General features: G+C 37.1%; 1 protein-coding gene across 11 annotated transcripts in view; it reads left to right on the forward strand.

The window, feature by feature from the left end:
• The window catches only part of RPS6KC1 (ribosomal protein S6 kinase C1), a 204,042-nt gene that overhangs the window by 70,351 nt on the left and 117,476 nt on the right, over positions 1-16,215 (forward strand). For all 11 annotated transcript variants that reach the window (XM_086342354.1, XM_086342363.1, XM_086342355.1 and 8 more), the window contains one exon: positions 6,517-6,879. In XM_086342354.1, the coding sequence (XP_086198480.1) occupies positions 6,517-6,879 (363 nt within the window). The remainder of the gene's footprint in view (positions 1-6,516; positions 6,880-16,215) is intronic.

Consider the following 16,215-nt stretch of genomic DNA (forward strand, 5'->3'; position numbering starts at 1 on the left):
CTGCAAGGAAATCCAACCAGTCCATCCTAAAGGAAATCAGTCCTGAATATGCATTGGAAGGACTGATGCTGAAGCTGAAACTCCAATACTTTGGCCACCTGATGCGAAGAACTGACTCATTTAAAAAGACTCTGATGCTGGGAAAGATCGAAGGTGGGAGGAGAAGGGGATGACAGAGGATGAGATGGTTGGATGGCATCACCGACTCGATGGACATGAGTTTGAGCAAGCTGAGGGAGTTGGTGATGGACAGGGAGACCTGGGTGCTGCAGTCCTTGGGGTCCCAAAGAGTCAGACATGAATGAATGACTGAACTGAACTGATAAAAGTTTTTAATAACTCTATAATATTTTTATCATCAGTTCAGTTCAGTCACTCAGTCATGTCCGACTCTTTGCGACCCCATGAATCGCAGCACGCCAGGCCTCCCTGTCCATCACCAACTCCCGGAGTTAACCCAAACTCATGTCCATCGAGTCGGTGATGCCATCCAGCCATCTCATCCTCTGTCGTTCCCTTCTCCTTCTGCCCCCAATCCCTCCCAGCATCAGGGTCTTTTCCAGTGAGTCAACTCTTCACATGAGGTGGCCAAATTATTGGAGTTTCAGCTTCAGCATCAGTCCCTCCAATGAATACCCAGGACTGATCTCCTTTAGGATGGACTGGTTGGATCTCCTTGCAGTCCAAGGGGCTCTCAAGAGTCTTCTCCAACACCACAGTTCAAAAGCATCAATTCTTCGGCACTCAGCCTTCTTCACAGTCCAACTCTCACATCCATACATGACCACTGGAAAAACCATAGCCTTGACTAGACGAACCTTTGTTGGCAAAGTAATGTCTCTGCTTTTTAATATGCTATCTAGGTTGGTCATAACCTTCCTTCCAAGGAGTAAGCGTCTTTTAATTTCATGACTGCAGTCACCATCTGCAGTGATTTTGGAGCCCAGAAAAATAAAGTCTGACACTGTTTCCACTGTTTCCCCATCTATTTGCCATGAAGTGATGGGACCGGATGCCATGATCTTCGTTTTCTGAATGTTGAGCTTTAAGCCAACTTTTTCACTCTCCACTTTCACTTTCATCAAGAGGCTTTTGAGTTCCCCTTCACATTCTGCCATAAGGGTGGTGTCATCTGCATATCTGAGGTTTTTGATATTTCTCCCAGCAATCTTGGTTCTAGCTTGTGCTTCTTCCAGCCCAGTGTTTCTCATGATGTACTCTGCATGTAAGTTAAATAAGCAGGGTGACAATATACAGCCTTGACGTACTCCTTTTCCTATTTGGAACCAGTCTGTTGTTCCATGTCCAGTTCTAACTGTTGCTTCCTGACCTGCATATAGGTTTCTCAGGAGGCAGGTCAGGTGGTCTGGTATTCCCATCTCTTTCAGAATTTTCCACAGTTGATTGTGATCCACACAGTCAAAGGCTTTGGCATAGTCAATAAAGCAGAAATAGATGTTTTTCTGGAACTCTCTTGCTTTTTCCATGATCCAGTGGATGTTAGCAATTTGATCTCTGGTTCCTCTGCCTTTTCTAAAACCAGCTTGAACATCTGGAAGTTCACGGTTCATGTATTGCTGAAGCCTGGCTTGGAGAATTTTGAGCATTACTTTACTAGCGTGTGAGATGAGTGTAATTGTGCAGTAGTTTGAGCATTCTTTGGCATTGCCTTTCTTTGGGATTGGAATGAAAACTGACCTTTTCCAGTCCTGTGGCCACTGCTGAGTTTTCCAAATTTGCTGGCATATTGAGTGTAGCAGCCCTTTCACAGCATCATCTTTCAGGATTTGAAATAGCTCAACTGGAATTCCATCACCTCCACTAGTTTTGTTCGTAGTGATGCTTTCTAAGGCCCACTTGACTTCACATTCCAGGATGTTTGGCTCTAGGTCAGTGATCACACCATCGTGATTATCTGGGTCGTGAAGCTCTTTTTTGTACAGTTCTTCTGTGTATTCTTGCCACCTCTTCTTAATATCTTCTGCTTCTGTTAGGTCCATGCCATTTCTGTCCTTTTTCGAGCCCATCTTTGCATGAAATGCTCCCTTGGTATCTCTAATTTTCTTGAGGAGATCTCTGGTCTTTCCCATTCTGTTGTTTTCTTCGATTTCTTTGCATTGATACCTGAGGAAGGCTTTCTCATCTCTTCTTGCTATTCTTGGAACTCTGCATTCAGATGCTTGTATCTTTCCTATTGTCCTTTGCTTTTTGCTTCTCTTCTTTTCACAGCTATTTGTAAGGCCTCCTCATAGGATATACCATATTCTCCAATTGGTAGGAATTTGTTATTTCAATTGCACTAGTTTTTGTGATGAATATTCTTGCGTGTCAGTCTTTTTTTCCCTGCATTTCTGATTGTTTCTGGTATATATTGCTAAATTTCTGGATTAAAGATATAAGTGTTTTTGCATCTGACGTATATTTTAAAATTGCCCTCCATACGCCAGAAAAAGTAGTGTTGTTTCCTTTGCTTCTCTTGCTTAGGCTAAAAAGTTTCTCTTCCTAACCGGCTAGTTCTTATTTGTTTGCTTATTTTGAAACATTTCTCATTTAGAATTAGGTAGGATTTGAAGAGGGAACAATTTGTATAGAGCTTTTATTTATTACTTTATTTTACTCTCTGACTTTTCCCTAGGTGTTTTTATGATCTTACTTTTCTGATCTAGTTTCATGTAATCATGATTCTTTGCTAATAAAATAAGGTTGGAAGAGTGAGAGGAAATATGACTATGTGACTAGATTTTTATGGTCAGAAGCCAAGAAACTGAGTACACATAACTGTACCCTCTTGCCCTTTGGTATTATTGTTCTTGTTAGAAAGGAAAATCAAGCAAAGCATGAAGCAGTATGATGTGATAGATGATGTAGAGGTTATAGTGACAAGACATCAGAGAGCAGACAAAAGATCTGTAACAACATTTCCTTTCATTTGTGATTAGCTGTATAAACCACAGCATTCTTTTCTTTGTCTGTTTATTAATTTCGGATGACCAGGTTATACATTGATAACCATTTGAAGAAGTAAATTTGTATTGAATATAGAAAATAGTTAAAATTATTTTTTAAAAATCTTCGAAAGTTTATGTATTTCTCAGAGCAGTGCATAAATTTGTAGATGGCTATAAAGAGATTTTGATTTTAAGTGCTGTCTATGCAGTTGAAATGTGGTGAATTAAAGAGATTTCCACTAGATCCAGTGAATTTCATCTGATATCCTGGCTTTAATGAAGTCTCTTGCTTTCAGGGAACAAAATTAGTATTTCATGGGCATTCCAAGGATTTGTGGGGGAAAAAAGTGCCAAACCCTGAAAACAGGATATATTGACAGAGTGCCAAAATAGTGTCTAAAGTTGATTTGAAATTAGAGCTTAGCTGCCAGTAAATGTTTTTATCCCAACTTACTTTATTCGGTATGAAGTAAGCAATTTGATGAGATGGTTGGATGGCATCACCGACTCAATGGACATGAGTTTAAGTAAACTCCAGGAGTTGGTGATGGACAGGGAGGCCTGGCGTACTGTAGTCCATGGGGTTGCGAAGAGTCAGACACGACTGAGCGACTGAACTGAACTGAAGCAATTTGAGTCTATAATAGGGGTTGACAGACTGTGGCCCATGGGCCAAGTCTGTCCTTCCACCTGTTTTTATATGACCCGCCCTATAAGCTAAGAATGGTTTTTACATTTTTACACTTAGCATTTTATTTTGAATTTCAGAAAAGCCTTTTTTTGTTTTTTTCAGCTGTGGTATTTCTGGGTTAATATTACTTTTTTTTGTTGTTGTTGTGTGGCATGTGAACATTGTTCGGCATTCAGAGCTCAGCCCCCATCTGAGCAGCTTTGAGGGACACAGGCGCACTTGGACGTGTGGGTGTTGTCTGTAGCTGCTTCCCTGTGACAGCAGCAGCGTTGACTAGTTGTGACTGGGATTGTGTGGCCGAGAAAGCCTAAGATATTCACCCTGTGGCCCTCAGAAAAACAGTTTGCTGACCCCTGATCTGGAACTGTTCACTCAGGTCCACCTTTGATTTTGACTTAGTGTGTGATGCTGGGGAGATCATTTTCTTCTTTATGTATTACGTTGGCCAGAAAGTTTGTTCGAGTTATGGAAAAACCTGAATGAACTTTTTGGCCAACCCAGTATTTTCCTTCCTGAGAAACGTGGCAGTCAGTATGTATTCAGTGATGATGCAGATCACATAGTTGTTCCAAAACCTAAGTTTTGCCTAACCCTGTTGTGAATCTTATTTAATGATACAAGTCAGTGGCGTTTAAAGTATAGTTTTCAGATCTCTGGGTATTCATTGCTGAGATCTTTTCAGGGACTCTCCAAGGCAGAAACTATTTTTTATAATAATCTAGGAAGTTATTTTCTGTTTCTACTTTGCTGACGTTTGTACTGATGATCCAAAAGCAGAGGTGGGTGAAACTGCTGTACTTGAGCATGAATCAGGACAGTGCTATGAGACTGTGACAGTATTCGTTGCACATCCTTACAGTAATGCCAATGCTTACTTCACCTAGGAGGTCCTTGATAAAGCAGTAAAAACAGTTAATTTTACTGAATCTCAACCCTTGGATATATGTCTTTTATATGCTATTATGTGAGATGAAATGAAAATGAAGAACACATTACATAATGAACTGCCCTGGTTGTCTTGGAAAAAGGCACCTTTGCAGTTATTTGAACTGTAAACTAGCCACTCTTTTCCTGGGACCCCATTTTTGCTTGAAAGAATGATTGACAGACAACTCATTGTTCATTTTAAATGAAAAAGGAAGCTTGTACTTCAAGGAAAACAGTTAACAGTATGTGTTGCCAGATAGTGATGATATTCTAGTTCTCAACACCAAAACAGAATTTTGGAGAACCTGTATCAGCCACTTTGAGCCTAACAGTTTTACAATATGTAAACAATTTTCTGACGAGGTTGGTGGTGATAGCAAATATGATTTTCTTGGAGATATTGTAATGATGAAATTTATCACCATTTGGAGGCTCCATGTAACTCAGGAAACTAATATTTTCAAAATGACCAGAGTGTGATGTTATAGACTCATACATGATAAAAGATCCATTCAGTGTGTGAGACAGACCCATAGATTTGAATGTAACAGAAACAGAAATTACACTGATAGAAATTTATATTCCACATGTAAACTAACCTTTAAGAAACTACTACTTGTTAAGTTTTGTTGTAGTATCAAAAAAAACGATAGCTATAGTTATTTGAAAAGCCTGTTAAAATACTCACCCCATTTTCAGTTACTTACCAATGTGACATTTTCTTCAACTCTTTTAACCAAAACGACATCCAACAGATTGAGTGCAGAATTAGACATGAGAATATGGCCATCTTCTGTTAACAAGATTTGCAAATATGTAAAACAATGGTACTTCTTAATTATTTTTATAAAAATTATGTTAACATATAATGGACTTTAAGTGTTTAAAAATTCAGTCTATTTTTAAAATACCAAGATCAGTAAATATTTACAGATGTAATCCATATAAACAAAAGCTCTTTGAGGTCCTTAATCATTTTTAAGAATGTACAAGTAGTGGATTGGCTGCCCGCTGGGACAGGGAGGTCTGGGAAGGGGTGGAGGAAGGAGACCAGAGCAGGAAGCCCAGCGGCCAGGCAAAATTTAAAAAAAAAAAAAAAAAAAGAATGTACAAGTAGAGCAGGTTTAGTAACGGTTATTGTAGTTCAAGATTGTGTATCATGAAGTCAGTTATATGAAATGGAAGAAGTGATTTTCACTGAGTAAATGTTCAGTAGCATTCTCTATTCATTTTCTGTCAGAAAACTAAGATGCAAATACTGACCAAAGCTTTTGCCAAAAGCTTGTGGAAGAGGCTGAAACATGAATTTCAAAAAATTCGGTTAAAAAAGTGCTGCATGGCATACATTTTCCAGATATGGATGGTTACTTAAAAGCACATCTCTGAGGATACATTATATTATGTATAGTAAAATTATTATTATGTAATTGCTATAAAAGTTATAATTTAATCTTAGCCTATTATGTGCATTAGCTCTTTTTCTCATTTAAAGCCCTGCATAATAAGTTTTATTATTAAGTAACTTGTGGTTGGTCACACAGTAAGTTTTAAGAGCTGGGATTCAAGCACTTCTCTTTTCTATTCTAAAGCACTTATTCTTTTCCTTTTATCATAATTCTGTTGTTCACAGAAGCTGTGTATATAAGCATCAACCTTCTGTAAATACAAGATCCTGTGGTAAAGGCTTGTAACAACAGGGCTAGATAAAGACTTGTCTTCAGTTTTAGTTTGATGGTTAAGGCAGGAGATTGTCTTCCAGAACTGTGGGGAGATAGTACAAAAATGAATGAACTAAGCTGAAACAAATTGCTAGACACTGACTTCCATCAGTAAATTGCAGTCTTCCTGATTGACATGGGTAATATGAAAAAATGTTTAGTCAGTGTGATTTGTATTCTTTTGGCCGATTCTCAGTTTAATATCTGTTCACTATTGTGATCATATTTCTAGGTTTCTCCAGCGACAGTGACCTGGTATCTCTTACTGTTGATGTGGATTCTCTTGCTGAGTTGGATGATGGAATGGCTTCCAATCAGAATTCTCCCATCAGGACTTTTGGTCCCAATCTTTCTTCGGATTCTTCAGTGCTAGGGACTGTTTTTTCTGACAGTGAACAGAACAAAACAGAAGAAGAACGGGAAAGTCGTAGCCTTTTTCCCAGCAGTTTAAAATCCAAGCTTGGCAAGAGAGATTATTTGGAGAAAGCAGGAGAATTAATAAAGCTGGCTTTAAAAAAGGAAGAAGAAGATGACTATGAAGCTGCTTCTGATTTTTATAGGAAGGGAGTTGATTTGCTCCTGGAAGGTGTTCAAGGTACAATTTTATCTGTATTATTATATTTTGGCATGTTCTTTTGTTGATATTTGGGGGAAAATACACACACACACACACATACATACTTATATATATAGCAATTTCTTATGTATAATCTTGTGTAAAAACAAGACTGAAAAAAAGAAATTACTAGAGATTAAATTACCTAAATATGGTAATTTAACTTTTAATTACGTGGTGGAAGACAGTATACTTAAGTCTCTGCTTTGATCAATTAATCAACACAAACAGAATTTTTAAAAATCAAGCTTCTAAGTCCCTTCTTTGAATAATATGTATATATATTTTTTCCTGCCATGTTCACCTGATTCTGTCAGGAGTATTCCCAGAGATTCTTCAGTACATTCACTCTTGATGGCCTGAAGAGGCGAGATGAAATGGGCTTTTAAACTGAGAACGTAAAGGGTTCTTGGATTTGCTTACTATTCTGTTTGTGTTAGTTGTGATAAATTCTCAGCCAATTAATGGGGGTGATACAGGACATGGAGAGCTGAATGCTGCTAAATGTCTGTAAGTAGAATTTAGCCTGTTATTTATTTTTAAGCATCAGTTTTTCATCATTTGCCTTTCTCTTAGGGAAGCAGATTGAAGCATACTGCGATTCGTAATCTGACGTCCCGGACACAATGGTCAAAGGTTAATAGGACCTTCTTCCAGTGGTTTTCTTTCAGGAAAATCATCGTTGTTGTTGTTATTCTGTGGTCTTTGACTTGTCAGTACTGTTTAGATTATCACAGTCTCCTGGATTACTAACAGTTTTTGTTTTTTAACTGCAGTACTTCTGCCGTCACTATGCTTGGTGTACTGTGGTCAGAAGCCTCTCTTTACTCTTGCTCCAGTGTAAACTTTCCGTCTTCCAGTATGAGTGATGTAAAAATGGGTACTTGGCCATAAGGAGTGGAAGAAGGAGTGTGTGTAGTGGCATCCTAACAACTTCTTAACTAGGATTTTGGTGAATTTTCTTGGTTTTAGCTTTCACACTCCCACAGCTATCTAAGACCACCAGTCCCTGAAATTTTGGAGAGATTTACATTGCTCTGTTAGTAAGGCAGCTTCCTTGAGTTGATCAAACAGTAACCACTTATTCATCTACTTTTTAACTTCTACAATTTTGTTGCTGCTGTTTTCTTTCTTTTTGTTCTTGAAGGGTTTTGCCTTAAAAATAATTTCTTTTACCGCCACATTAATGGAACTTCAGGAGGGAGCATCTCTTATGATTTGATTGATATATCATTTTGATATAAATTTTGTTTTTCAGGTAGTTTCATTGTCTTTTGGGTTTTTTGTCTGCTAGTGGAACATTCCAATCTTAATGACTTACTCATTTTTCTTCTTTGTCTTAATTCTCATTTGGAGTTTGAAAATGGGGATGAGTTGCAAACAGTTAGATTTAATGTTACCCCCTTTTTTTTCTATGTAATTTTGTGCTAAAACACAAAATTGACATATATAAAACGTATCAGTGTGTTACTTTTCTGTTTTAAAGTTATTAGTATTTAAACCTTAGAACACTTCATAATGTTACCACTTGATGGCACCAGAAAAATAAAAATCTTTTCTTCAAAATGAGAATTGTGGATACATATCAGCAAATACCAAAAAATAATATTGTTTCATTTGTTTCATTATTTCATAATAATAATGTTGTTATTTGTGATTATGGTGGTGAGTTATTTCTCCACTGCAACTTGATACCAAACCTACTAGTTCAGTTCAGTTCAGTCGCTCAGTCGTGTCTGACTCTTGCGACCCCATGAACCGCAGCACGCCAGGCCTCCCTGTCCATCACCAACTCCCGGAGTCCACTCAAACCCATGTCCATCGAGTCAATGATGCCATCCAACCATCTCATCCTCTGTCGTCCACTGATCTCCAGTAGCATATTGGACACCTACCGACCTGGGGAGTTCCTCTTTCAGTGTCCTGTCTTTTTGCCTTTTTATACTGTTTATGGTGTTCTCAAGGCAAGAATACTGAAGTGGTTTGCTGTTCCCTTCTCCAGTGGACCACATTCTGTCAGACCTCTCCACCATGACCCGTCCGTCTTGGGTGGCCCCACAGGGCATGGCTTAGTTTCATTGAGTTAGACAAGGCTGTGGTCCATGTGATCAGATTGGCTAGTTGTAAACCTACTAGACCTCTGTCTTAAGGAATGTTACAATTTAAACATACTTTTTCTATTTAGCTTACCACATTTCTGAAACTGCAATCTCTATTTCTGCCTGGATTAGTTTTTGTGGTTAATATGCCATCAAGTCTAAAAAGTTATAGTCAACTAATTTTTTTTAGCCTTCTATTGTTTATCCATAATGTGATCAATTTAATTCATACAAACCGTGGTGACCATAGTCACAATTCTAACTTTTAACCAAAATGTATAATAATGTCTGTTTCAGGCACATGGTTATACATTTAACATGTTATATGTTTAAATGTTATACATGTTTAAATGTAACATTAGGGCAGTGTTTCTAGTCTGTAGATTCTGTTTAGAAATATACCAGTCACCACACATGGACATTATTTTTGAAAACTGTTTTCCCCAGTTTTACGGAGGTATAATTGACATATGACATCATAATGATTTGATATATGCATATATTGTGAAATGATTACTGCAGTAAGTTTAGTTAACACACATCACTTTACATAGTTATATATTTTTTTCTAGTAATAAGAACTTTAAAGTTATTCTTTTAGCAGCTTTCAAATATACAATATAGTAACGTTAACTGTAGTCACCATATTGTATGTTGTCGTTGTTCAGTTGCTAAGTCGTGTCCGACTTTTTGTGACCCCATCGACTGTAGCCCTCCAGGCTCCTCTGTCCGTGGGACTTCCCAGGCAAGAATACTGGAGTGGGTTGCCGTTCCCTTCTCCAGGGAATCTTCTTGACCCAGGGATTGAACTGGAGTCTCTGACATTGGCAGGCGGGTTTTTTTTTTTTAACCATTGACCCACCTAGGAAGCCCATGTTGTATGTTTTATCCCCCAAGTTTATTAATCTTATAAGTGAAAGTTTGCATTTTTTGACCACCTTCACCACTTGCCTCTGGCAACCACCAGTCTGTTCTATTTCTTTGTTTGGTTCCGTTTAGATTCCACATATAAGTGAGATCATATGGTAGTTGTCTTTCTCTGACTTAATTTCACTTAGCATAGTGCCCTGAAGAATTTATTTTTTATGGTTGAATGATATTCTGCTGTATATTATTCACTATCTATCATAAAATATATTTTTTATGGTTGTATAATATTCCACCACACTATCAATTCATCTGTTGATGGACACGGGTTGATTCATGTCTTGGCTGTTGTGAATAATTCTGCAGTGAACATGGACATGTAAATATATCTTTGAGATAATGATTTGTTTCTTTTGAATATATACTGAAAATGGAATTGCTCAATCATATGGTAGTTCTATTTTTAATTTTTCCTCCATACCAGTTTTTGTAGGGGCTGCACCAATTTACATTCCTACCAACAGTGTATGAGGATTCCCTTTTTTTCACATCCCTGTCAACATTTGTTATGTATTGTCTTTCTGATGATAGCATAGCCATTCTGACAGGTGTGAGGTGATACCTCATTGTGGTTTTGATTTGGGTTTCCCTTATGATGACTGATGTTAAGTACCTTTTCATATATCTTTTAAGCATTTGTATGTCTACTTTGGGAAAATGTCTGTTCACTTCCTCTGCCCATTTTTTAATCTGGTTGATTTTTTTCCTTTTGAGTTATGACAATTCTATATGTATTTTGGATATTAACTTTAAAAACATTTTATAGCGACACTACAGCTTCATTGCTGTGCCTGGGCTTTCTGTGGTTGTGGCGAGTGGGGACTTCTCCCTCCTTGTGGTGCCTGGGCTTCTCGCTGCAGTGGCTTCTTTTGTGGCAGAGCATGGGCTTCAGTAGTTGCAGCTTGCAGGCTCTCGAGCATGGCTCAGTAGTTGAGGTGCATGGGCTTTGTTGACCTGTGGCGTATGGGATCTTTCTGGCCAGGGGTCAAACCCATGTGCCCTGCATTGTCAGGCAGATTCTTAACCATGGGACGACCAGGGAAGCCCCTGGATATTATCTTCTTATCAGGTATATAATTTGCAAATATTTCTCCCATTGGTATATTGCCTTTTGACTTTTTAAAATTTTTTTTTTAATTGAAGGATAATTGTTTTACAGAATTTTGTTGTTTTCTGTCAAACCTCAACATGAATCAGCCATAGGTATACCTATATCCCCTCCCTTGTGAACCTCCTTTCCATCTCCCTCCCCATCCCACCTCTCTAGGTTGATATAGAGCCCCTGTTTGAGTTTCCTGAGACATACAGCAAATTCCTGTTGGCTATTTATTTTACATATGGTAATATAACTTTCCATGTTACTCTCAACATACATCTTACCCTCTCTTCCCCTCTCCCCATGTCCATAAGTCTGTTCTCTATGTCTGTTTCTCCATTGCTGCCTGCAAATAAATTCTTCAGTACCATTTTTCTAGGTTCTGTGTACATGCGTTAGTATATGATATTTCTCTTTCTGACTTACTTTACTCTGTATAATAGGTTCTAGGTTCATCCACCTCATTAGAACTGACTCAAATGCATTCATTTTTTATGGCCGAGTAATACTCCATTGTGTATGTGTGCCACAATTTCTTTATCCATTCATCTGTTGATGGACATCTGGATTGCTTCCGTGTTCTAGCTATTGTAAATAGTGCTGCAGTGAACAATGGGATACATGTGTCTTTTTCAGTTTTGGTTTCCTCAGGGTAGATGCCTAGGAGTAGGATTGCTGGGTCATATGGTGGTTTTATTCCTAGTTTTTTAAGGAATCTCCATACTGTCTTTCATAGTGGCTGTATCAATTTATATTCCCACCAACACTGCAAGAGCGTTCCCTTTTCTCCACACTCTCTCCAGCATTTATTGTTTGTAGACTTTTTGGTGATGGCCATTCTGACCAGTGAGGTGATATCTCATTGTAGTTTTGATTTGTATTTCTCTAATAATGAGTGATGTTGAGCATCTTTTCATGTGTTTGTTAGCCATCTGTATGTCTTCTTTGGAAAATGTCTGTTTAGATCTTTTCCCCACTTTTGGATTGGGTTGTTTGTTTTTCTGGTATTGAGTTCTATGAGCTGCTTGTATATTTTGGAAATTAATCCTTTGTCCATTGTTTCATTTGCTATTATTTTCTCCCGTTCTGAGGGTTGTCTTTTCACCTTGCTTATAGTTTGCTTTGCTGTGCAAAAGCTTTTACGTTTAATCAGGTCCCACTTGTTTACTTTTGTTTTTATTTTCCTTACTTTAAGAGGTGGATAATAGAAGATCTTGCTTTGATTTATGTCATCGAGTGTTCTGCCTGTTTTCCTCTAAGAGTTCTGTAGTTTCTGGTCTTACATTTAGGTCTTTAATCCATTTTGAGTTTATCTTTGTGTATGGTGTTAGGAAGTGTTCTAATTGCATTCTTTTACATGGAGCTGTCCAGTTTTCCCATCACCATTTATTGAAGAGACTGACTTTGCCCCATTGTATATTCTTGCCTCCTTTGTCAAAAATAAGGTACCCATAGGTGCATGGGTTTATTTCTAGGCTTTTCTATCTTGTTCCAGTGGTCTATATTTCTGTTTTTGTGCCAGTACCATACTGTCTTGATGACTGTAGCTTTGTGGTATAGTCTGAAGTCAGGAAGGTTGATTCCTGCAGCTCCATTCTTCTTTCTCAAGACTCCTTTGGCTATTTGGAGTCTTTTGTGTTTCCATTTGAGTTGTGAAATTTTTTGTTCTAGTTCTGTGAAAAATGCCATTGGTAATTTGATAAGGATTGCATTCAATCTGTAGACTGTATTTGGTAATATAGTCATTTTTACAATATTGATTCTTCCTACCCAAGAACATGGAATATCTCTCCATCTGTTTATGCCATCTTTGATTTCTTTCATCAGTGTCTTATAATTTTCTGTGTACAGTTCTTTTGTCTCCTTAGGTAAGTTTATTCCTAGATATTTTATTCTTTTTGTTGCAATGGTGAATGGGATTGATTCCTTAATTTCTCTTTCTGATTTTTCACTGGTAGTCTATAGAAATGCAAGTGATTTCTGTGTATTGAGTTTGTATCCTGTGACTTTGCTATATTCACTAATTAGCTCTAGTAATTTTCTTTTATTATCTTTAGGATTTTCTATGTACAGTATCATGTCATCTGCAAACAGTGAGAGCTTTACTTCTTCTTTTCTGATCTGGATTCTTTTTATTTCTTTTTCTTCTCTGATTGCTGTAACTAGGACTGCCAAAACTGTGTTGAATAATAGTGGTAAAAGTGGTGACCGTTGTCTTCTTCCTGATTTTCAGAGGAGTGCTTTCAGTTTTTCACCATTGAGCATAATGTTTGCTGTAGGCTTATCATATATGGCCTTTACTATGTTGAGATAGGTTCCCTCTGTGCCCATTTTTTGTAACATTTTAATCATAAATGGGTGTGAATTTTGTCAAAGGCTTTCTCTGCATCTATTGAGATTATCATATGGTTTTTATCTTTCAATTTGTTGATATGGTGTATCATATTGATTGATTTGTGTATATTGAAGAATCTTTGCATCCCTGGAAAAAACCCAACTTGATCATGGTGTATGAGCTTTTTGATATGTTGCTGAATGCTGTTTGCTAAAATTTTGTTGACGATTTTTGCATCTATGTTCATCAGTGATATTGGCCTGTAGTTTTCTGTTTTTGTGTTGTCTTTGTCTGTTTTTGGTAGCAGGGTGGTGGCGACCTTGTAGAATGTTTGGAAGTGTTCTTCTCTCTGCAATTTTTGGGAAGAGTTTTAGAAGGATAGGCATTAGCTCTTCTCTAAATGTTTAATAGAGTTCTCTTGTGAAGCCATTTGATCCTAAAATGCTTTAAACTTTTTATTTTGTATTGGGTATAGCTGATTAACAATGTTATGATAGTTTCAGGCGATCAGCAAAAGGACTCAGCCATTCTGAGTATGTATCCATTTGCCCCCAAACTCATGTCCCATCCAGGCTGCCACATAAATAACATTGAGCAGAGTTCCATGTGCTACACAGTAGGTCCTTGTTAATTATCCATTTAAAATAAAGCAGTATACACACGTCAATCCCAAACCCAACTGTCCTTCCCCTTCTGGTTTCTCTTTTGATTTTGTTGATGGGTTCCTTTGCTCTGCAGAAGAAGGTTTTTAGTTTGAGGTAGTCCCACTTGTTTATTTTTGGTTTTGTTGCCATTTCTTTTGGTTTCAAGTCCAAAAACTATTAACAAGACACATGTCGTGGAATTTACCCTCCATGTTTTCTTCTAGGAATTTCACGGTCTCAAATCTTACATTCAAGGTTGTAATCCATTTTGCGTTTATTTTTGTGTATGGTGTGAGATAGGGGTCCAGTTTTACTTTGTTAAAAGTGACTGCCCAGCTTTCCCAGCACCATTTATTGTGCATATTCTTTTCCTATTGAATATTCTTAGCTCCTTTGTTGAAAATTAGTTAACCATGCATGTATGGTTTTATTTCTGGACTATCTATTTGGTTCCATTGACGTTTATGTCTTTTTAATGTGAATACCGTACTATTTGATTACTATAGCTTTATAATATAGTTTGAAATTAAGAAATGTGAGACCTCCAGCTTTTTTCCTCTTTCTTAAGATTACTATGCCTGTTTAGTCTTCTGAGGTTCTGTATAAATTTTAGAATTGTTTTTTCTGCTTTTTGAAATTTTGATAGAGATTGCTTTAAATCATGGGTCACTTTGAGGAGTATGGACATTTTAACATTATTAATTCTCCCAGTTCATGAGCTTGGAATATCTTTCATCATTCTCTTCAGTTTCTTTCATCAGTTGTTTGTTGGTTTTAGTATACTTATGTTTCACCTCCCCAGTTAAATTTATTCCTAGGGTTTTTTTTTTTTTTTTAGTGTAGTTTTAAGTGGGGTTGCTCTCCTAATTTATCTTTCTAATACTTTGTTGCTAGTATGTAGAAACACACTGATTTTTGTGTACTGATTTTGTATCTTGCACTTTTACTGAATTTATTAGTTTAACAGTTTGGGGGGGAATCTAGGATTTTATGTATCTATCATCATGTCGTCTGTATAAAGACACAGTCTTACTTCTTCCTTTTGATTTGGATGCTGTCCTTCCCCCACCCCCCTTTTTCCCTTGCCTGATTACTCTGGCTAGGACTTCCAGTACTGTGTTGAATAAAGTGGCAAAAGTAGGCACCCTTGTTTTGTTCCTGATCTTAGAGGAAAACCTTTCAACTTATTACTGTTGATTGAAGTTGAGTATAAAGACTTTGTTCTTTTGTTTGTGGGGAAACTGGAGGCTCTCGCTTGTGAACTAACTTAACATTTAGGAGCAGAAGAGATGTTTTCGTGGAGAAAAACTGTTATTGTGGCATCATTATAACTAGTTATACCAATGAGTCATTTTAGTTTAACTCTTGCTGTGAGAATTGTTATCTGTGACCTTGGATTGGATTGGCATGCTTTAAAATAAAATAACTATTTCTGGATATCTGATAATCCAGAGAAATAATCTTTCAGAGCTAAGTAAGAGTACTTTATACAGGGGTTCTTATGAGTTGACAAATTTTGTTATTTTGCATACTAACTATTCAGCTTAACTAACTATGCTTTCTAAAGGAATTTGTCTAGGTTGTTTGTAGATCTTATAAAGATGGCTTGATGTTTTTCTTACTTAACTGGTGTTTGCACAGCTGAGACTAGATACAGAACACAATAGCAACAGTTCTCTTGCCCATCCAGCAAAGAAAAAGCATACACTGAGTGGTAACTTTGAACTCTCCTTTTGAATCCAACAGTTATTTCCTTCGTCTGGAAATGGCTCTTGAAATTAGGGTCCCTCTACACTTCTAAGTCCTCAGGTTTTTCTGGATTTAAGAGAGAAAATGCAAAAAGTCAAGATTGAAGGAATCAAATTGATTCTTTGAAGAGAATTTTTCAGAATTTCTCATTTCTGTCTCTATAACCTTTCATTTCTGCCTTATTTATGTTTTTCTGCAAGTGACTGATATGATTAATCTGTATTCTTAGTGTGGGCTTATTGGAATAATTGAGATAATGTGGAGTGGCAAATGGATGATATAAAGGTATTCATGAAATATTTAAATAACAATAATTTATTATTGATTACATGTCTGTCACTGTACAACGGGTTTTTCTTAATGTTATTTTTAGCAAACCTATATACTATGAGCTATGGCTAGTCACACTGGGCTTTTTCTAAGGACACCAAAATTTAGAGGGTGCAAACATTCACTATAATGATT

Source organism: Bos grunniens, chromosome 16 (assembly GCF_055505025.1).
Source record: "Bos grunniens cultivar Pamir isolate PY7600 chromosome 16, Bosgru_T2T1.0, whole genome shotgun sequence".
NCBI classification, from domain to species: Eukaryota; Metazoa; Chordata; class Mammalia; order Artiodactyla; family Bovidae; genus Bos; species Bos grunniens.